This window comes from Podarcis gaigeae (genome assembly GCF_964106915.1).
Source record: "Podarcis gaigeae genome assembly, chromosome: 1".
NCBI lineage: Eukaryota > Metazoa > Chordata > Lepidosauria > Squamata > Lacertidae > Podarcis > Podarcis gaigeae.
Genome location: NC_139678.1, coordinates 110,802,462 through 110,826,071, shown reverse-complemented (window position 1 = coordinate 110,826,071; position 23,610 = coordinate 110,802,462). Strand labels below are relative to the sequence as shown.

The following is a 23,610-nucleotide window of genomic DNA, read 5'->3' as shown; positions in this document are numbered from 1 at the left end:
AAGATGTAATTCACAAGAACCAGCATTCTCCGTACTTGACTGTGCAAGGGTGCACATGCATTTTAGGTTTCTCAAAACTTCTTTGCTTCAGCTACCCTTTCTTCCATAGCTCTAGGGCTATTAGTTATTCCCTATTCATCATGTTGGGGTGTGTGTGTGTGTGTGTGTGTGCAGGGAGAGAGAGGTGGAAAATGGGGAATGGGGAGGGGGAGAGAAATGACACAGGTCACACCAGGACAGATTTGGGAATAATACAGCTGGTTTGAAAATGTGCAGGTGGGCATAACCGAAGCAAATATAGTCATGTGAAGACAATGTACATTGGGAAAACATGTCACTGAACCCATAGATGAAGGTCCACTGAAACAATAACATTAACATAACAGTACTTTGTATGGGGCATTCGTGTTGGAGCTGTATCACACGTTTTAAGCACCCCTCTATGGCCGGCTAGCTGCTTAGCTGCCACTTGGGAACCATTTATAAAGCATTTCATACTTTTAAAAGAAATCTCTCCAATTTCTTTTTATAATTTTTAAAATTAATTTTCAATTATAATCCAATAATAGCCTCATTATAACAATACCAAATTATAATACAATCAATCATTCAAATACCAAATTCTATAATTTGGAATTATGTGAGAATTGATGGTTTTCTTTATTTCTGTGCTCCAAAACTTTGCTGGTATAGTTTGAGATCCTCACCTGTAGTTTTATAAATCATTTAATGTGTCAACACGAATAGAATACTGCAGCTGTTGTATAAGGAATTATGAAGATGACTGGAATGAAATGAAAACTCTTCCATTTTAAACGACCCCCCCCAAATCTTGCCTTCACCCCCATCCTTGACAAGCAGCTCCTCGCGAAAAAGTCCCACTTGAAACTTGCTCAATATTGCTGGGTCGTGATCCTTGCCCCACACCGCTCCTGCTGCAAAGGCCAGGGACCCTGCAGGAAGCGACTTGGAAGTTTCGCTTGCAAAGTTGCATCTCCGCACGCCCCGGTTGCAAAGTGCAACTGAAGGGAGGGGCAAGCGCTGCCCGGGCTTCCCGGGCCTGGAGCAAATGCCTCATGCTAGTTCCGGGGCCGGCGGGTATAAAGAGCTTTATGCAATGTCTGGAGAGGGTGGGAGCGTCGAGGCCAAGCGATGCCTCAGCTGACGAGCGCGCCTTTCTTCTGCAACTAGCTGCATCGGGAAAGACAGGGCGGGCGGGGAGAGAGAGACAGACAGGCAGACAGACAGAGGGAGGGCAGCCCGAGAGGTGCTTGCAGAAGCGCGCCTTCCTCGCCAAGCCCGGCCAGCTGCGTGGCTGCGAGGGCTCCCTGCAAGCATCCCCGCGCAGATGGGACCTCGACGGCGCCGGGACGGCGGAGCAGCCGCTGCCTGCCAAGTGCTCGCCTTGCTCGCTGCATGCATCTTGCAAGCTGCCTGCCAAGGTAAGCCCCCCCCCCCCCCGCGCCTTTGCAGCTCCAGGGGGAAGCCCACAACTTTTAAGTGTTTTTTTTTAAGGGAGGGGGCAGGCAAGTTCTCTCCCTGTCTTTATGGTGGAGGGGAGAAAGAGAGGACTGACTGAGGGTGGTGATGGGGGAGGGGGCTTTCTCTCCTTTAGTTTTTTCCACCTAGCGGGTCCTCTATGGAGAATAACTTTCTCCCTCCCAAACAGTGGACGCGCTTGACAAGCGACAAAGAAGCGGGCTCCAGCTTCTTCCATCGCCGAGGATGGATTTTCCTCACAAACGCACTCGCTCAAAGGCGCGCCGAATTCGCACCCGGACCCGCCCCCTGCTCCGCGCGCGCTCAGCCAGCCCGCGTTTCTGTTCGCGAGTTCATCCTCTCAACAGTTTTGTAACTGTTGCGGGCCGAGCTGGTGCTAGTCGCTCCAATATGTATATATTGGGCATAGATTCATTTCAACTCTAAATCGCGCGCGCACGAGGGCCGTTTTGGTTTTTTTGCTGCTGCAAGGTGCATCCGCTTACCGTCGTCTTGCAGTGGGGTGGCTTTGAACCGGTGTGCGCGCGCGATTTTTAGTTGCAATGTATATATATATATATGTATGTATTGGAGGGAAATTTGTGCAAATTTGTACGCTGGAGGGGTTGTGTCTGTGTGTTTCCTTTTTGCAAAGCAAAGAACGGTGGTTGTTTTTGTCCAAAGCAGAATAATAAGCCCCCTTCCCATCGGTCAGGCTCTCCCTGGCAGATTTGAAGTTGGAGGAGAGAACTTTTTCTCTGAGCTTTGCTGTTGCTAGGCAACGCCGGGAAGCATGTGACTGGCAGAGCCTTTGGCCGCATCACCACCACCTCCTCCTCCTCCTCTTCATCCCCTGGTACTAATCTGACTGTTGAGGATGGAGGAGCTCTATCTCCCACAGCCTCATTCCCACCTTGTAATGGCAGCCCCTTCCTCCCTGCCCCTCTCCCTCTCTGGCCTCCCGCACAAGCAAAGCGTAATTACCCTACAATTAATGAAAACCCCATTGTTGAAGCAGGATTAGGACTAGATTTCTTGGGGCACATCTGTAGGCCTGGGGAGCGCCCCCTCCAGCCACCAGTGTGTGTGTGTGTGTGTTGGTTGTGTGGGTGCATTCAAACTGTTAATCTGCTTTCTTTGCTCAACTCTTAGCCTAAGCTCCTTAGAAGGAATCAAGTAAGTAATTATACAGCAACTGCTGCTAACAGCACCCTCTTTCCGAGGGGGGGAAGCAGATACCTGCACAAGGTCCCACTGAGAAGGTCAACCTGGGCAGGAAGCTAATTCCATTGCAGTTATTATTTTCATTAATGTCTGGAGCCAAGGAAGGGCTGGCATGTCTTTGAATTTTCAGGCCCCCCTCCCCTCTCCCCCTAACACTGCTGAGAGGGCATTTTCATTCCCAAACCTTACTTGTGTGGAAAATTCTGGGCTCTGAGCATCACATCAGGCCCCAGAGACACATTTTGTAGGTTTAAGTCATGTTAATATATTGTACCAAATGCAACATTCTTGGTATGCGCATGTGTGATTGGCGGGTGGGGTGGGGTGTAGTAAGTCTATGATATTTATCGCCAGTATGGTGTAGTGGTTAGAGTGCTGGATTAAGACTGATGATGATGATGATGATTAATAATAATGTAATTTATTATTTATACCCTACCCATCTGGTTGGGATTCTCCGGCCACTCTGGGTGGCTCCCAACAGAATATCAAAAACACGATAAAACATCAAACATTAAAAACTTCCCTAAACAGGGCTGCATTCACATGTCGTCTAAAAGTCAGATATTTGTTTATTTACTTGACATCTAATGGGAGGGCGTTCCACAGGGCGGGTACCACTACCGAGAAGGCCCTCTGCCTGGTTCCCTGTAACCTCACAGCTTGCAGTGAGGGAACCGCCAGAAAGCCCTTGGAGCTGGACTTTAGTGTCCGGGCTGGAGTGCGGGTGGAGATGCTCCTTCAGAGGCCTGGGCTCAAATTCTTGCTCGACCACAAAGTTTGCTGAGTAAGCTAGGAACATAGGAAACATTGGTTTACGGATATGTTCATGTTTACATGAACATGAAATGCTTACAACAGAGGTTTTCAACCTTTTTGAGTCCATGGCTCCCTTGATCAACTGTATATTATTTCTGCGGTACCCCTGTGGGGATCAGTTTTGTCACAGCTGGCAGCCTCTCACCCCTTTTAGAAACATCTTCCCTTGTGGGAGTGTTCCCTCAGTCTCCTCTCCTTTCACCTCTCCTTGGGAGCCCTCTGGGCAGCGACAGATGCCACCTCTGGTCTCTGAGCTGCCCCCACCCCTGTGCCAAAGAGAGGTGCCTCCTCACAGTGCCCCACAGAGGCCTGAGACTTATCTGTCCATTCCCAACGGCAAGGGCTGGTGGACTGGCTGGTTGGGCTCCCTTGCCTGCTTGCTTGCTTACTCTGAGGCTGCCTCAGCTCCTGGCAACCAGCACCCCCTGGCCAGCCCCAGAAGCACCATTTGCCTGGGGAGCTTGTAGCCAGGGCTGCTGCAACAAATAGCTGTGCAAGCCTTTGGGAGGCAGAGACATGAGAGGGTGTCAGAGGAGGGAGGGAAGGAAGGAAAGAGGGACAGAGGCCAGTGTTGCTCGCAGCACCCCGACCATCATTCAAGGCACCCCGGGGTGTCACAGCACACTGGTTGAAAACCACTGGCATACAACATTTATAATTTGAATATAATGGGCAAAGGTCTTAGCGTTGGGTCTTTCTCCTTTAATTTCACTTCATTGCCACCTGCTTTTTGAAAATATGTATAGATCTTACAATGTGGCTGTGGGGAAAGAAAAACAGCTTTATTTTTTAAAAAAGCATATTACAAAGGAGGACAGCCGCTGACAGTAACTTGAGTTATAAACTCAACTGGAGAATGTTCAAATTTCATGGCTATTGGGGCACCAATTAAGATCCTCCTTAACAAATGTACAGATTTCTTTTTTAAAAAGTTATGAGACAATTAACGGCATATGAGAAAATAGTCATGGGAGAAAACATAAAGGGTCTGATCTCATTTATATGTAGATAAATTATAGAATCACAATTCCGTCCTCAACAAACTTTGATAAGTTGGTGGGAATTCAAACTGGAATGGCATAGAAGAAGAGGAACAGAATAAACTATGGCCAAAAGCATCATATAAGTCCTTTCAGCAACAGCCAGGGAAAGAACTTTCAAGATTGTACATGGGATGGTATTTAACTCCTAGGCATCTATCATATATCAAACCAAATAGCTGTCCTATGTGCAGGATGCCCTAGTATAGCTATGTACCAACATTTTCTACTTTGGATGGGAGTGCCCTTTGGCAGGAGTGTGCCAGAGAGTAGAAAAACTTTGGAAGCATATACCGTATTTTTTGCTCTATAAGACTCACTTTTTCCCTCCTAAAAAGTAAGGGGAAATGTGTGTGCGTCTTATGGAGCGAATGCAGGCTGCGCAGCTATTCCAGAAGCCAGAACAGCAATAGGGATTGCTGCTTTCACTGCGCAGCGATCCCTCTTGCTGTTCTGGCTTCTGAGATTCAGAATATTTTTTGTTTTCCTCCTCCAAAAACTAGGTGCGTCTTGTGGTCTGGTGCGCCTTATAGAGCGAAAAATACGGTATTTGGAGAGAGATTACTGATTATGGCACAGATAATTCCTATGGCCCTTGGCTTGGCATTACTCAATTTATATGGTCAGGAGATGGAGCAAATCACAAATAAGGAACCATAGGCAGACCCTGGAAATCTTTACAACACAGAGCAGTAGTATAATGTTGTATGGTAGGCAGCACTGCTGGAAAAACTAACACAAAAAATAAAAGTGTCAAAATAGAAAAAAGAAATGGGACATTTTTTGTGCAGTCTACCACAATTTTATTAATTACAAAAGTATATACCAATGAGTTTAAGAGGGTCTTCTGGCGGTTCCCTCACTGTGAAAAGTGAAGTTACAGGGAACCAGTCAGAGAGGGCCTTTTCGGCAGTGGCACCCACCCTGCGGAATGCCCTCCTGTCAGATGTTGTAGAGATAAACAACTGCACGACTTTTGGAATACATCTGAAGGCAGCCCTGTATAGGGATGTTTTTAATGTTTGATGTTTTTCTGTGGTTTTATATGTGTTGTGAGCTGCCCAGAGTGGCTGGGGAAACCCAGACAGATGCAGATGAGCGCAGCATAAATAATAAAATTGTTGTTGTTGTTGCTGTTATTACTATTATTATTATTTATTATTAACCAAAGGCTATAACATTACAAATGGGATGCGGGTGGTGCTGTGGGTTAAACCACAGAGCCTAGTACTTGCCGATCAGAAGGTTGGCGGTTGGAATCCCCGCAACAGGATGAGCTCCCGTTGCATGGTCCCAGCTCCTGCCAACCTAGCAGTTTGAAAGCACATCAAAGTGCAAGTAGATAAATAGGTACCGCTCCGGTGGGAAGGTAAATGGCGTTTCCGTGTGCTGGTCTGGTTCGTCAGAAGCGGCTTAGTCATGCTGGCCACATGACCTGGAAGCTGTACGCCGACTCCCTCGGCCTATAGAGCGAGATGAGCGCCGCAACCCCAGAGTCGGCCACAACTGGACCTAATGGTCAGGGGTCCCTTTACCTTTACCTATAACAGGGGTCTGCAACCTTTAAGACAAAAAGAGCCACTTGGACCCGTTTCCGAAGAAAAAAAAAACTGGGAGCCGCAAAACTCGTCATTATAAAAATAACTTTTTTGTCACTTTTTAATTATTTCTTTGTTTGACCCCTCAGAATTACTCCTCCTCATAGAAATAAACGTTAAATTAACAAGTTACCTTTTGTGTGTGTGTGTTCTTCACTCCCCTTCAAAACAGTGACCAGCGTACATGCCCCTTACAATGTAGCGGGCGGGAAGGTGACATCGGGACGGTGCGTGACTAACGCACACACCGCCCCCATGCGACGTCACAGCCAGTACAGTGCCTGCCACAGTGGGGAGTGTCGGGGCGCACAATGCGCCTCCTCCCTTCGTTAGTATCCGCCCCGGAGCCGTGGCAAAGGTGTAAAAGAGCCACATGTGGCTCCGGAGCCGCAGGTTGCAGACCCCTGGACTAGGTGAACTTCATGGTCTCTACGATTCTACGATTCTACGATTCTTTCTTGAATCTGGAGCATAAAGCACCACTTTTATGTGTCACAAATCTGTTGGCGTCACTCAAAATAAAGCGAACCATTTCTGCCTTAGTAAGCCTAATTAGCAAAGGTTTCCGAAATCAGTCTCTTTAATCCCTATAAAAAAGGCAGATTAACAAGTAATGCATGCTGCCTTCCACCTGTGGCTGGTCCACATATGCAGAGTCCGTCATATGTGAACCTATTGTCCGAGACCCCCGTGGACATTGCCTGGAATCTGACCTCCGACCTCCTTAAAGGCATTTTTTAAACCAGGCATGAGTTAGGTATGACATGCTCTGAAAAATGCTCCATTTTCAGAAGTGGGAACCATGGTGAGAATCTGGAATTCCTAATGAAATGCAAATCCCATCTGGATTCTGTCCATAAGAGCTAGTCCCTAAGTTGTCTCTTATTCATGGTTAAGAGCAGAATTTGACTCTGAGAAGTATAAATATATATAAGCTTTTGTCGTGTAGATGCCAAGTATTGGATATTACACCATTCTGTATAACGCAAAGCAGGAAAACATTCAGCTGAATTACACATATGGCAGAGCAGGACCTGTAGTTTTTTTTACAATGAATGTAGTGTGGTGTATATACTTTACTTTATCTCCCCCCCCCCCTGTTAATTTGACTGTTTCTGGCCAGTTATTCAAAGATGAAAACAAAAATATGTAAAACCAAATCACTGACATCCTTACAATGTTACTTACCTGTGTTTGCCAGTCTAAAGGATACGTGTAACTAAAATAAACTGTTATTATAACTGTTCCATCTCTTTTCTCTCTTGATCCAGTTTATAAAACGTAAGACTTTTATTTCATTTTTTCTTTTGTTTATGTTACCTACACTCATGTAGGTTGCATGCTGTTAAGCAGTTTAAGTTTGTATATTTTGCAAGTGGAATATCAATAAAAGAATTTTTTTAAAAAATAATAATAGTAGGGAGAATACATATGTATACAGAAGCAAGTTTGTGAATTAAAAGGAAAACAAAATGTTAAACTTTCTAAGAGGTTCCCGTGACCTGTGAGTTTGCAGGATGCTCAGAATGTTGTGGTGGCAATTGAGAGAGAAAGTAGTACAGTAGTAGTAAAAAAAGAGGAAATTAGCCTGGCTCCTAACAAATTGTCTTGGGGAAGCATTGATTGTGGTGGGGAAAGTATGTTCTTCAGAACCAATCTCTTTGTACTGTGCAGGGATGTTTTAGAAGGGAGAAAAAGAACAGGGTGCCTTTTACCTTTCCTCTCTCTGGACCTTCTTCCAGAGAGTACAGTACAAAACGTAAGTACAGTACAGTAATGTAAGTACAGTACAGAAATCTCAGATTCAAGGCTGCCAGTCCTGAGTCCTCTTCAGTGAAGGTGCCAGGGAGGTAAGGGACTGGTGTGTGTGTGGAACCTTTGTCCTTCCCTTGCTACTGAATCTTCTCATCTCCTCCCCTCCACCCCATGCAACAGTTACACTCAGAGTAGACCCATTGAAATGAATGAACATGGCTAACACAAATCCATTCATTTCAGTGGGCCTACTCATAAAAGATAATTGAGTACCACCCTATAAGGCTCACACAAAAATCCACTCCTCACCCCCTTCCTCAAATCAGGAAAGCTTTTGTGTTGTTCATGTTAAATAATTGGAAATCGGAAATTTGTACATTATCTACCCAGAAAGCTATCAAGAGATCTCAGTACCCTACCTGCCAACTTCTGGTATACAAGATAAAAAAAAAAGACTGACCCATTCACAATGGCATTCCCAACAGCAATGTTAAACATTTAGCTATGCTATCCTAATTCAACAGCTGTTGTGAACTATAATTTTGAATGATCCATCTAGGCTAGAACTTCCTGACAAATTCTCGTTCAGCAGTTTTGAATGTGAGCCTCTCTTTAAAGTTGTCTTGTTGAACCATGTTGACTTTCAAGTCAGCAGCAGAGTGCCCTTTAAGGGGAGACTGAAATATTCTCCTTCGGGAAGACGGAAGCTCTTAATGAAGTCATTTCTGATGTCAGAATTGTGCCCATTTATTAGCTTGTGTTGAAACATTGGCTTGTTTTATTTATGTAGGCATCATGGCAGGCGATTGCATATGTGAACACATTGGGTGTTGAGCAGGTGAAAGAACGTCGTGATAGTATGGCAGATGTTGCCATGTATTGTCATAGCGTTACCTGAATAAATATGGGAACAGAGTCTGCCTCTGAGTTTGTTCCAGAGCTTAGTTCCTGGGTTTGCATCTTTGTTAAATAGTTGTAGGTGAGTAGCCATTTTAGAATAGGGGCCAGTCTGTGAATGAGAGCTGGTCTCCTCTCCAAGGCATTTGAAGGAGAAGTATCACTCTGAACGGATTGTAGTTACATTTTGGCTGGGGCCTGTGATTGACAATAAATGTTTTGTCAGTTTCTCTTCTGGACCTGTCATAACGGTTTTCTCTTGAGCACCAGTCTGAGCTTTTCAATCTGATTCTTAACTTAATTGGGTGTCTACTGCAGTTTTAAGACACCCTGTTGTTCTAGCGCTAGTGCTTGTCTGATGAGCTGTAACAAATGTAGTTGTGTTGTAGAGCATGACTGTAGTTGATGGATTGTGTGATGCACATTTGAGTTAGTTGAAAAAAAGCTGATGTACAGTGGTTAGCAGTGCTCCCCCCCCCTAGAAAAATAGGTGCAAGTACTCACCATGAAGTTGTTACAGTAAGTGCCACACAACATAAAGATGTGCCCTTGAGTACCCCTGAAAAGAAAAGCACTGGTGGTTAGTAAGTTTATGGTATTAGGTGATGGTTGTCTTCATAACTGCATCATGGTGCTTGGAAAATTAACTTGCTGAATGGATTGTTCCAAGGTCAGGTTGAGGATGGGTTGAATTCTGGTGGAACCTAGATGATGGGTCTAGATCAGCAGTTCTCAACCTGTGGGTCCCCAGATGTTGTTGAACTACAACTCCCATCACCCCTAGCTAGCAAGGCCAGAGCTCAGGGATGATGGGAGTTGTAATCCAACAACATCTGGGGACCCACAGGTTGAGAACCGCTGATCTAGATGATGCCAAGCATATCTCCGTAAACATGAGGTACTGGGAAATGAATTGTTGGCACGGTGGAACCATGTTTGGTGCCAATTGCAATGCATTTAACTTAAAACCCTATAACCCTACTCATAAATAATGGCAGGTGAGGACCCAGGGGGAAAGCATGCTATCCAGATGTGCTGTGGCAGCATCAAGGCTAGTATCCCTAGTTTGTAGCCATCTTTGTGGGGGATGTTAGTGTACAGAACCTCGGCATCTAAGGTTGTTGGAATAGCATTCTGTGGAAGATAGTTAATGGGCTATTGTTATCTCAGGTATGCTTATCTCAGTAAATAACTAGGGATAGCAGCACACAACTTGTAAATTAAGTCTGTAACTAAAAATCCTTACTGTGATAGTGCCAATGCCACAGACAACAAGACAGCCAGGGTTGTCTGGTTTGTATTTACTCAGATGATAGAACATCTGAATCTCTGAATGAGTAGCCACCACTTCCAGCTGTAAACTATTCACAGCCCTTCCTTGCATCCAAATGAGTTGAACTATAGTTTGCTTAACCTATGGGTTTGTGAACAAGCTGGAATCCAAAACAGTGGTTTGATACTGGCTTGGTCATGGTTTGATAAAATTGGAAGTAGATTTCCAATTTTGTCTTCTGGTGTGGGGGCATTCATGAGTCTACAACTCTTTCACATAGCAGGAAGCCATAGTTTCCAGTTCCAGTTTCCAGTTTGAACCAGCCCATTATGTTCTCTGGAGTTGTGCTGTTCCATTCTAGTATAGGAAAAAATTATATTATAAAGGACTTTTAGTAAGCCTTGAGCCAAATAAACTGCTATGCACTGGGCTACGTCCTGTACTCTTGTGGAAAGTTTGTAATGGAGATTTGATTTTGATCAAGGATGAAGGATCTAACTCACAGGGGGAAAGGATATAAAGGATATTGAATGTTTAAATTTATTGTTTTGTATCCTGCTAACTTTTAGTTATGATGTATCATTTTACTTTCCCCCAGCTTTTAGGAAATTAGATTGAATGTTGTTGTATTTTCACAGTTTTTATGTAAATGTCTTAGATAATTTTTTTATATTAAGCAGCATAAAATTTTAATAAATACTACCATTTTGTGTTGAATAAATGTAGTAATTTTTACAATTTGCACTAATTGTAGTGATAGCAATTTTATATTTGCTTTATTCAAGAGTATCGAGTACTAGGCTAATATTTCTGTCATTAATAGTCAGTATTGTTTAGATTTCTCTTTAATTCTTTTTAAATTGTTTAGAACATTGGTGGGTGTTAAGAATAGCGGTTCAGATTCACTCTTACTCAAAATAAGTATAGCAAAAGGTTATAAACTATTTGTCTAATTTTATGGGGGTTTTTCCCAGAAGAAGATAAAGAAGCTGTTTGCAAGTCTTTTAATAGGTTGACAGCAAATTAAATATCATTTAACTAGAGAATCTTTATCGGTGATGTATTTTTGAATAAATGGTGCTTGGTTTTTGTACTTCCCTTAATCTTTCTTTAATAATTTACTCATTTTCTATGTCCCAAGCAGGGAAGCGTATCAGGAATTTGCTAAGTAATCACTTAAAGTGGAGAATAGGACAAGAATAGGACAATTTAGGTTACACGTTGAAAGCAGTAACTAGATGACACCTGGTTAGACTTACGGTAAATTCCACTTTGCCAGTGGTTAAAGTTACAGCCAATTATTAAGCTGCAAAACTGAAGACAAACAGGTACTGGGCATCTAAGGAGACTTAAGCTAAGATAGACGTGCAATCTATTTAACACTTCCAGGTCCATGAAAGACTTCCCTTCTTTTATATATTGAGCTAACTAGAAATTTGAGTAACACAATTCCACTTTAATCCAGATTTACTTTCCATGTGTTCTACAGGAAATTAGAACAGTCATTTGAGGGGAGACAGCAAATAGCAATACCAGTAAAGCCTTTTCTCCCTTTCCTTCTGGGCTTTGTGAGCTGAAGTAGTATTGTTCTGAGCTTTCCCCTCATATTTGTCTTCTTGCAGTGTTAGGTTTTTGGCAGATCAAAGACCAACCGTGTTTATTTTTCTTTTAGATAATGAAGAGCTAAACCTGCTGCCCTTTAGCTCAAGGGTCCCCCCCTTAAGTTTTTCCCCCCTTTTTAAAGTGCTTACTCCTGCAAAATTCTACCAAATGCAGTGGACTAAGGAAAGCCTTTCAGAATTTGACCCCGGATCATTTGCATTACTTTAGCTGACACAACCTGAATGTAAGATTAACCCAAAGGAAACTTTTCTTTCTTGGCATTTAAGAAGAAACTACAGTAAGTTTTAGGACGGTTGGAGTAGTTTCTATACTGATCTAAAGATGCATGTTAAAACGAATTAGGCATTTCTCTGGTCAGTGCCCAGATATGAGACTTCTTGGCAAACCTACACAGCCCTGAATTAAATGAAGACAGGCTATACATTTAATAAATAGATTCTTCATGTGTCAGGGTGGGGAATGGGGAAGGGACAGGATTTTGTCATATAGTCATCACCGCCACAATTTTCATATTTTGCCAAACTTGGCAAACTTCTTGCAATTTTCTTGTAAGCTTAGAAGATTCTTAATAAACTACAGAATATTGGGGTGGGGGCAATGAAGAATACATAGGTTATCTCCTTGATGAAAATGTGTAGTATAGGATTTCAACCTAAATATGCCATTTTTTATGACATTTGCACCCTGACCAGAGCTTTACTCCCATGGCTCTCATGAGGATGTGAGATACCCCATTGTTTTATAGAAAGCGAAAATCCAGTTATGTACATGAAGCCACAATCGAATCTGGAATAAATTGGTACATCCTAACCAAGTAGCTCAGTGACGCGGGTGGCGCTGTGGGTTAAACCACAGAGCTTAGGACTTGCAGATCAGAAGGTCAGTGGTTTGAATCCCTGCAACGGGGTGAGCTCCCGTTGCTCGGTCCCTGCTCCTGCCAACCTAGCATTTTGAAAGCATGTCAAAGTGCAAGTAGATAAATAGGTACCGCTCCGGCAGGAAGGTAAACGGCGTTTGCCAGAAGCGGCTTAGTCATGCTGGCCACATGACGCGGAAGCTGTACTTGGAAGCTCCCTCGGCCAATAAAGCGAGATGAGCGCCGCAACCCCAGAGTCGGCCATGATGGGACCTAATGGTCAGGGGTCCCTTTACCTTTACCTTTAACAAAGTAGCTCAGGACCATGTGCCTGTAGGAAATTTTGGCTTAGGTGAGGGGTGAAAGGTTCTGTTGTTCTTTTTCTCATCCTGAATCCAGAACTGTCCATTTCAGGACAGTGAAAGTCACCGAAAGAAAGGTACAGTGATTAAAGTCCTTTGGAATACAGGCAACTCCCAATTTATGCGGGGGTTACATTGCAAGGCACCACACGTCTAAATGAAATCACACATATTTGAAACACAATTGAGAAAACCTGCAAAGATCCTGTTCTGCCCCGGCCTTGTTCCACCCCTTTTCATGACATTTTTGGGTTGCTTCCGGGTTTGGCGCGATGTGTGTGTGCGCAGTCGTGCCCATATCACATGCACCTAAAATAGTTGCCTGTATGTTCTGAAGATGATTAAAAACACCCCTCCTTGGAAATTGTTACTGTGAGGCACACAGTTACAGTTTTGTGAACCAGAGACAGCTGCTTTGAGATTGCCAAGTAGTCTTAGGAAGCCAGTACAGGCAACCCCAGATTGGGGTTTGTGTGTTTGCAATTGAAAAACACTGTTCTGCGCCTGCCCCACCCTTTTAGTGACATATTTGATGACGTTTTCAGGTCAATTCCGGATTCACCACTCTGCTCATATCTGTCACGCCTAAAACAGTTTGCCTGTAGTCAGTTGAAAAAGATGACATTGGCAGCTAAAGAAAACTCTGCTTAGGTTCTGCATTGGCTTTACAGTGGTACCTCAGGTTAAGTACTTAATTCGTTCTGGAGGTCCGTTCTTAACCTGAAACTGTTCTTAACCTGTTCTTAACACTTTAGCTAATGGGGCCTCCTGCTGCCACTGCACAATTTCTGTTCTCATCCTGAAGCAAAATTCTTAACCTGAGGTACTATTTCTGGGTTAGCAGAAACCCAGTCTGTAACCTGAGTCTGTAACCTGAAGCGTATGTAACCTGAAGCATATGTAACCCGAGGTACCACTGTACTGACTATATCATAAGCCACATTTAAAGCAGATAGACATCACTGGCACTCAGCGTTTTCTCCCCACTTTTAACTCCATCATGAAGCAGCCTGGGTTACCTGAATTATAAAATATCAAGTAAGTCTTACAGTCCTGTCATGGGAATCAGTTCAAGGCAGGTGATCACTGGCCTCATTCCTTTTAAAGAGCATTGGAATGTTCTCATCTAGCTTGACCACCAAAGAGAGAAGAAGACTGTTCGCTCTACTGCAGAGAATTTCAGACATTGTTGAACATTCTTCATTGTGGTTGACTGCACCTGTCTGGCCACTTTTGACATATGTTTGAGAGAAAACGTTACTATCAATTTATATCCCCCATAATTGTCAAGATGGTTTCTAAGCTATTTGAAAGTATAAAACAATTACAAAGCACACAATATGTGCATGAAAATGTGTGGTATGCATATTTAAAAGGTCTGGGTCAGGGATTTTGTGGCTCATTTTTTTTTATCTGGTTATGGCCATGCTAGCTTTGTTCAGTGTGTTGTATCGCAGCATGACTGCAATTCTGTGCATGCTTACTCGGAAATAAGTCTCACTGTATTCAGTGGGGTTTACTCGCAGGTAGATGTGCATGGGATTGTAGCCAGAGTTAATTGGAGCATGAACAGCCAACACATTAAATTATTTTAAAATTAAAGTCTATTCCTTGTGATGTGTTGATGGTGTTTCTCAGGTTTCCTAGTATGATCAAATTCTGCTTGAACAATTGAGTTCACCTTTTCACTTCATTGGTTTTCAGGTGTTTATTTTAGGGGCATAGCAACCCTGACGGCCCAGGAGTTGTTCAGAGTGGTGGAACCACCACTGCCCTCAAAAGTCCTGCCAACTTAACGCTGCTGACAGGATGGAAATGGTGGTTCTTGTCTGGTTTGGCTGTGCCAACTTCAGGTTAGTGCAACTAAAGGGTACAGATCAGGCCCCTCTCTAGCAAATGGTTTGGCTTAGGATTCAGGAACTGCACTGTTCCAGGACTTTGCGCCAGCTAATGCTAGCAGCTGCATTGCTAGTCGTGGTTCCGAAACGGGAGACGGAACGGGCTGCTCCCATCTCAGTAATATGGATTGGGTGTTAGTATTGTTGAAGCTAACTTGCCCAGAGGACAGCCAATATATCAGACTCAAAAGCTAGGAGCAATTAGTACACAAACCTTTCAATAGTTTAACCATTTTTGGAAAATCTTTTGAAATCAAATCCTTTTTGCACCTTGAGCCCAGCATAGTTCTTTCATATTAAGCTGAGGTTGGATGGCCACCTGTTCTCGGTGCTCTTTAGTTGAGATTCCTGCATTGCAGGGGCTTGGACTGGATTGGCCCCTGGGGTTGCTTGCAACTCTACAATTCTGTGATTCTGTATTGTTTCAAGAACTCAACGTGTAAATGCCAAAGTAAGTGGCTGCCCTTTCGTTTGACTTACCATGGCCCTTTTGATGTTTTGTTGGTTTTCCAGTTCTTACAAGAGACTGAAGGATTAGCGTTGTTCTGTATCTGAAAAAAATTACATAGAAGTGTCGGGGTATGTCTGAAATATACTCGGAGTCCTGTAGTGATTTCATGCTCTTTATTGCAGCTGGTAAAACACTGGTTGAATTGCCCCCCAAACCTCAGGCTTTTATATACATTATTTACACAATGAGTCCCATCTGATTGGCTGATTCTGGAGCCTGATTGGTCTTTTCCTGCAGGCCAATCACTCCTAATAGGCTGATTAACTTACTCCTGGAGCCTGATTGGTCTTTTCTTCAAGCCAATCACTTGTTGCATTCTAGGATCCTACTTGCCTATTGTTCTAGGATCCAAGCGTAGTACAGTACCCAACAATGTCTTTACTAGCAAAATGTTAAGAAAACAAGCTGCTTGACAGCTTTGATTAAGTACATTGGTTTACACCTTTAGTTTGTGCGAAGGTAAGACAATATGCCTACATCAGATCCATTTGACTTAAATATACACGCATTTCACAATAATATATTGAAGGTCTCGGGGCCACAGATCTGTTGCTTGTGCTGACCAGGCTGGAAGGCATGGAAGGGGCAGAGGCGTATCTAGGAGTTGGTGAAAGCAGCCCCTGCCAGGGGTGCAGACCTGCTCCCCCCAAAATTGCCTATTGGACTATAGAGTGTATACTGTAGTTGTGTGTGTTGCAACGCGCCATCGCTGTCGTGGCAAGATCAAATGTGGGAAGAGCTTCCCATCCTTCTCGCACCATAACACAAAGGTGTGTGGTAAAGCAATTTTTGTGGGTGGTGGTTGGGCAATACAGCTCCTTGCCAAGGGTGCAAGGTACCCTTGATACCCCTTTGGGGGAGGGGAGAGAGAAAAAATGTCCCTTTGCTGTGCTAGCTCCTAGGCTGGCACAGTGAAGAGGTCTGAACTGCACCCTACACATGACAACAGCAGAGATGGCTCAGGATCCAGCGCGTTGTTTGCTGGCTGTGCCCCCCCCCCCCCGGTACAGGGGGTGCAGTTGGCAGCGATGCTGCCACACCAGTTTCTGCCCACCCACTGTTTGGAAACATTGGGGTGTTTCTTTCCGGGGGGGGGGGGTCTTTCCTGCCAACTACAGTGGATTGGATGTTTGGGTTGCTATATAGCAACCTTGTACATGTTTTGTACTGCCGAAAAAGCATTGGGAGAGATGTGCAGCACTCTGTATATATTCACCGGGGTGGCAAAACAACAATACCCCGTACTTTGCAGAGTTGCTGCTGGCATCCGTCCATCTCGGGAGACAATGGAGGAATTGCGCCTTTGGGGGTGAAGTCAAAACTGTTGGAAGGTTGGAAGCAGATCCTTCTTCAGATTAACAGTTGTGGTATTCACTGGAAACCCTTGGCAGCTGCCGTACTATTTGTTGAAACGCAGTCAGCCATTTTTTATTCTGCAGTATTGATTTATATCAGACCTTCAAAAGTTACAACCTGCCAAACTGAGCACAACCTACCAGCTATGTATGTTGATTGATGAAGGCGGTGGGGGGGGCAGGTTTGCAAATGCAGGAGGAGGTGTCAAATCACCTGCTGGTCACAATACGTGGGTGGTGGTCCCATGGTGCGCCGGCGACTGGATCTCTCTTATCCACCCCCACTCAGGAGTACTAAACAACAGATGAATGCATTTTGACAGTTCAAATGTCTTAAGAGATTCATGTGGATACAATAGTACAAACATATTTACCAAGCTATTATTGGCAGAGTGGTGTGAATGCTTGAAAATTTGATGCGAATTGTAATTAACAATCATTTTAGGTAAGGCAAATTTTTGCTGCACTGAATGTTTGAGTCAGTATGGCAAGCAGGAAGTGCAGCTGAGGAGCTCTGATATTTTCTAGGATGCCTACCAAAAGTATAAAAATTGATTAATTGGTAGGTGCTAAGAGAGGGTCATAAGTTAAATGTGACATTTGAAAACAACCTTAATGTCTGGGATAACAAATGTCTCAATCTCAGCGCGAAGTCTCCTCTTCCTCTCCTCCCTCCCCTGTGTGTGTGTGTGCTTTAGGAATTGTATTCGTATTTTTGTTAGCTCTAGGCAGTAAAATACTTAATACCTGCATAATCTAAACAAATTAACATACACATTTTAACAGTAACTGAGTACTTCCTTTGGAAGAGAAGTGGTAACCACTTGGAAAGGATTGATAACTTCTGCCACTCTGATCATCAGTGAATTGGTTCAGATAAATTTAACAGATGGGTGAAACAGTGTTAGCTGAGATGCACAACCTTTTTGTAAAACTTCCCTAGTTTTGTAGAATTTTATTTCAGTTTGAAGACTCACATGGTTGCTTTCAGCGGGTTGCATCTCAGCGTGACAATAAAATAATCTAGTTGAGATATTTGAAACCACAACAGACTCTGCTTATGAATACTGCTGTATATTTTTTTCTGGGCATTATGTACTGGCTTGCATAAAGGCCTATTCATGCATCATTTTTTTTGGTCATTGTGAAGCATAATAGTTTTTAAAACTATTGCCCTTAGAAGTGAATGGAACAACACACTTGTCTGAAATTAGCAACAGTGCTTCTAGCCTCATGAGTGTGAATGGCTTTCTTTGTTAGCTATTCAGGTTTTGCCTCTTCGTTTCAAGTTAGCGACAGGGTGCACTTTAAATATATGTCTGGTTCCACAGTTGGAACTCCCTTCTTCTCCTGACCATGTGTGAGGGCACCAAAGAGACAGATTCTTTTCATTTCCTCTGTGCTTATGTGTTAGTGATTAATCTTAGGTTTTGAGAAGTATGGCTTGGGCTGATTTCAGGACATTTTGCTTTATCTGTCAAAGGCTTCTGAAGGTAGGCACATAGGAAATTTTTTTGGCAAGCGAGGAGGTGGACATGTTGATAATGAGTAACGCTCAAGATCACACTGTGTTTCTTCAGGAAGAATTTTATCCCACCTCTGATCTGTCTTTGAGGCTATCAAAGTTTCAGCTTTGCTTGGACTATTTCCCATCCTTGTTTTGTTTGAACTAGTAACAACAAAGACAAGTATAGTTGTTTGATGGCAGCACGTCTACAAATAAATAACAACTAGCTAAGCTTTGGGAGAATCTCCACGCTGTTGAACATAGCTCCAAAGTCCCTGGGTTGACAGTTGGGACTTTTGAAGGCTATTGTGTGCAGGATGTTGAGCCAAGTCTCTGTGATCTGCTGGTGAAACAAGCTCCAGCATACCCTACCCTTGTTCCACTCGTACCTCTGAATTTTGTCATTGTGCTGTAGGCTGCATGCAGAGGGCACATTTCTGTGCCAGCAGTATTCTGAGCCCCATGCCCCTTCTCTTTCTCCTGTATGAGGTGAAAGAGACAGGTGAACACAAGGAGGGATCTGTGGTGTAACAATTGAGTGTTAACCTTCAATATAAAACTCCTCAGCAAACTTGGTAGTAGCCCCTGGTGAGATACTTTAGCCCTACCCAGGTATCCTATGGCCAGGGCTGCTTTTCAGCTGGAACTCACTGGAACTCAGTTTTGGTACTTCTCAGGTTGGGTGCCATTGCCATTTCGAGAGAACAAGGGTGGCGTTCATGGTGAGTTCTGGCACCTCTTTTTCTAGAAAAACAGTGCTGGTTTTCTCAATCAGGAGGGATACTGGCTCAATCAGGGCCACTCCTCGTATTGGGGCGGTCTATTCACCCCACACTGTCTGAATATGTGGGCATATTCTCAATCAGGAGGGATACTGGCTCAATCAGGGCCACTCCTCATATTGAGGCGGTCTATTCCCCCCACACTGTCTGAATATGTGGGCAGTCGAAAAGTGTTTCTGCCACAGATGACAATGGAGGTAGACCAGTGGCACCAATCCTTTCAGCCATATGGGCGCGGGGTCTTTGCTAACCTCCTGTCAGTCTTTCCTGCTGTACGTCACAAGGGGGCTCTAGACTGGGGAGAACAGATGGTGTGTTGCCTTTCCGCTTCTTCCACTTGTACCTTTGCACCGGGGCTTGGTTGGTCCTTTTCTCCAGATATAGCATTTTGTTAACAGTTCAATTCTGTCCTGCAGATTGATGGTCCTTTTGTCCTCAAATATATCCGTTTCTTTCCTTATTTCTCTGAAACACTTGCATCACTTGCCAAGAACAGTGAGGTATAGGCATTCTCCATATTTGAGCAACTATCAGCCAGTGTGTAGACCAGGGTTAGCCAACATTAAGCCCTCCACATATTATTAGATTACAAAACCCATCATCTCTGACTCTTGGCAATGCTAGCCGGGGCTGATAAGAGTTGTAGTGGAGGGAGCCACACTGGCAAGCTGCAGTATAGATAGTTCTGAGCCAGTTGAACTATTTGTCTAACTTAAGTTTTGACTAAAATGAACGTGGAACAGTGAAACAATGTCTACTCAATGCACTTTGGCAGTACTGTATTTATATTTGATTATGAATAAACGAACATGAAGCTCATTGAAGCACAATATTTAAATGCCTTGTGAGTGTTGATTCAGATTTAACAAGATTTTGTGGATTTCTTAGTTGGCGAGGAGGTGTGGATCCATGACATTTTTCAGGAGTCTGGGAAGTATTGTAACAAAGGAATCCAGCCCTTTCTCTCAGTATGGGCCTTATTTTTGAATGCTTACATTGTGTTGTGCATGTCTTCAATACACCTTGGTTCATTTCGGATGGAAATGAGTTGCTCCAAGGTTTGGGTGCTTAAAAAAAAATCCAGTTGATATCTGGTGAAATTGTCTGAACACTTGCACTGTATTCAGCACTTTCTGGAACCTGTAGCACTGATTCTCTCACCTTGCTCAGTTGTAATTCTGGGGCACTGTTGGAACCATGTTCTTACAAAAATGTTTGGGATACGTCCTAGTGATCAGGAGCTAGGCTTCTCCCATTCTTGAAATATATGGTTTATTGTCAGGATATTGGGCTAGTCAGAATAAGCTTTCACTTGTTTAATATGATTCACAATCCATCAAAGAACCAGGACCCCCAGGCTCATTCCAGCAGGCGCTACTAATTCAAGGAACTCGGTCAGTAGGGCAGGGACAGAATGTGGCAGGACTCAATAGCAGCTTTTCCTTGCTTCTTCCAAAATCATCTTGGGATGATAAGAATACAGTGGTACCTCGGGTTAAGTACTTAATTCGTTCCGGAGGTCCGTTCTTAACCTGAAACTGTTCTTAACCTGAAGCACCACTTTAGCTAATGGGGCCACCTGCTGCTGCTGTGCCGCCGCTGCACAATTTCTGTTCTCATCCTGAAGCAAAGTTCTTAACCCAAGGTAATATTTCTGGGTTAGCGGAGTCTGTAACCTGAAGCGTATGTAACCTGAGGTACCACTGTGTAGTCGTTGAGTGGAGCTGTTGTCCCAATACCTTTGTCACTGCAGCTTACATGAACAGGACTTGATTAGATTGGGGTGGTGGTGATGTCATGCCTTTGTGGGTGCTCCAAGGGGAATGCAGCCCCCTGTCTGGGCAGAGGCACCACCAACCTCCACAGCTCCAACCTTACCACCACCCCAGCCCTGTTTAGGTAAACTGTAACAACAAAGTGTCGGGAGAGTGAGTCTACTCTGCCACTCCTGCTGCTACAGGCCCTACACATCTGTGAATTGGTGAGAGCTTTCTCCCAGAAGGCATTCAATCTATCCAGATTTGGGCTAATTGGGGAGGAAGACTCTACTTGCTTCAGGATGCAGCCCCACACTGGAACTTTGGCTTGGTCCCTCCCTGCAAGGATCTGCTCCACAGTTTGCATTTGGTAGAACATTGTTCCAACTCAGTGATACTTCGGAAAAACTAAATGTTTAGTGGTGTGTATGATTTTCACAGTGTATGCTTCTTAAGGTTATCTAGTTATTACAGCAACACCATCATAGGGACCATCTTTATACGAACCATTTAGTCAGTTATTATCAAGGCTGATTTAAACAACAGGTTATTTTATGTGATGTTGAGGCAGGTAGGAAATTTTATATAGCCCGTCATCTCCAGTTCATCTGCTGAAATGATAAAGATCTGGCTCTGGGTTTCTAGAAATGTTGAAATGTTGCAGTGTAGTTTCAGGACTAAGTAATGTAAACTTTGTGGCATTAGAACATGTATCAGCCCTTTCAATGGGAAACAAATCTGAGGCCATTTGTTACATATATATCCAGAAGAAATACTTCCTTCAGGCCTCAAGAGATCATTGATGTCGATCTTTAAAATTTCATTTCCACTTTGTATAATCCCTAGCGGAATGTGTCTTCCACACTCGGGCTGCTGTTAAAAATATAATTGGGTAGATAATTAGATTATAATACTGTGGTTATGATTTGATAGATAGAAAATAGGGTTCAGCAGAAGGAGATAAACAACAACTTTGTAGAAAAAGAGGTGGGAAGTTGACAAAAATAAAAAACGAAATTGTGTTTTGACTGTACGTGTTGAAACTTAATAAAATGTAATTGCAAAACAATTACACTTAAAAGGTAGGAAGCTCCGCTGGACACAGTGAGACTTACTTCCAGGTAAACATGCATAGGATCACACAACATATGTACTTGCAGTTTGACACAGCCACTATTGCCCCACCTCTCTGCAAATCAATCTTGCGCTACTATACATGGTAATTTTACACAAGCATCTAATAACGTATGAAGTTGGGCTAATGGTGAGCTTTCGGTTTTAATGTTCGAGGAAGATTTGCAACAGCAATTGCATGGTAGTAGAAGAGGTTTGGTGTTCATATATGGCGATAAGCCAAGTCTGCTGGCTTATCATGGTTTTTATTGGGAGCAAACGTTGTGCTAATGTGTGTTGCCCAATCTGTCCTGCTTTGCTCCTCTCTTGGTGTGGGCAGGAGAAACCACATATGAAGCCGCAGTTAACACTGGCTTCCCATGACATCAGAACCTGAGATTGCGGTTTGTTTTCCCAGTGGATTGCTAGCTAGCCATAAACTAGGGTTTGTTGTTGGCTTGTGAATCCTGCCATGTTGGGTGAAACAGCCCATGATCCTCCGTTTGGATGTCCTAAGAAGCCATGTTCTCCCGCTTATGCTGTGGGAGAAATGGAAGTAGGAGTCATGAGTTGCTGGGGGAGGGGTGCCACTGAAGACCTGGACCTCCAGCACTGATGTCACTGCTATGTTCTGGGCTGGGAGGGGAGCAGGGATGGTGGATGGCAATATGGGAGCAGTTAAGGTGCACCAGTGGAAGTGCTGAATTGGCTTTTCTGATGTGCCAGAACTGTGTATCTTGCTGCTGACCTAACCAGCCCTCACATCATCCTGGTATGTTGTTGTGGCAGCACAGCTGGGAAGCCAGATCCACAGTGCTGCCCCTCCCTGTCAGCCACACCTGTAGATCATTCACAGTAAACTACTGCATACCTAGCTTGTCATTGTGGGAGAACTAGCTACAGTGATTTGCTTTTATAATTCTATCAGAATTGGTGGTAACCTTTGTAAAACTGACTAATTTTGTTCCTAACTAAACCAGTATTGCATCTGAAGATGAATATTAAGTAAACATTTTTTTTTAAAAAATAGCGAGAAATAAATTGTATTTTTACCAGACTATTTTCATTCATAGCAGCGTTTAAAAATGCTAATTGAAAGTAGCACGTGAGGCTTATGAATTTCTTTTAATTCATTTACCATGTGGGCTCTTTTGAACTTCATGCCCGCAGGAGACTTTAAACTTTATTTCCTTTGAAGACAAAAAGCTTTCCTGCTTAGTTTCAGCAGATTAGAGCTCTGAATTTCTTAAATTCTGGGGTTTATGCAGAGGAATTAATAGCCATGAATCTATAGGCCTTTTATGACGGTATTAAACTGGGGGAACGGGGTGGGGGGAGTGGAAATAGCACGGTTTACAAACATAGTAAGCAATTGCCTTCGAGCCATGGAAGGGATTTGATACTGAGCTTTCCTCCGAAGTGCAAATGACTGGCATGGGCGTACCCCGTCCCCTGATCTGGATTGGACCCACAGGGCGAGAAAAAAGTGTTACAGCCTACCTATGCCCCATGCCAGGTTCCCCTCCAGAACATCCCCACAGCCCCTGCAATTTACATTTAGAAATTAACAGCTGTGTGGACGGCATCGGGTTCAATTTGACCCTTTGAGGTGATTTTTACAACCTCTGTGTGGCATTCTCCCCCTCAGCATTTCTAAAGTTTCGCTTCTGGCGAACTTATCTCTTCAACTATTTGTGATACGTGAAATAGATTTCTATTGCATTTGAACTGCCCCAGGGTCTTCACATATCCATCTTTTGA

At 43.6% G+C, this 23,610-nt stretch overlaps 1 protein-coding gene across 1 annotated transcript in view; it reads left to right on the top strand.

Annotated features, from left to right (window-relative positions):
* The first annotated feature begins 1,061 nt into the window (after positions 1–1,061).
* The window catches only part of LRP2 (LDL receptor related protein 2), a 144,091-nt gene continuing 121,542 nt past the window's right edge, over positions 1,062–23,610 (top strand). The window contains 2 exon segments of the mRNA XM_083702334.1: positions 1,062–1,212; positions 1,215–1,442. Of these exon segments, the coding sequence (XP_083558460.1) occupies positions 1,077–1,212; positions 1,215–1,442 (364 nt within the window). The 5' untranslated portion in view covers positions 1,062–1,076.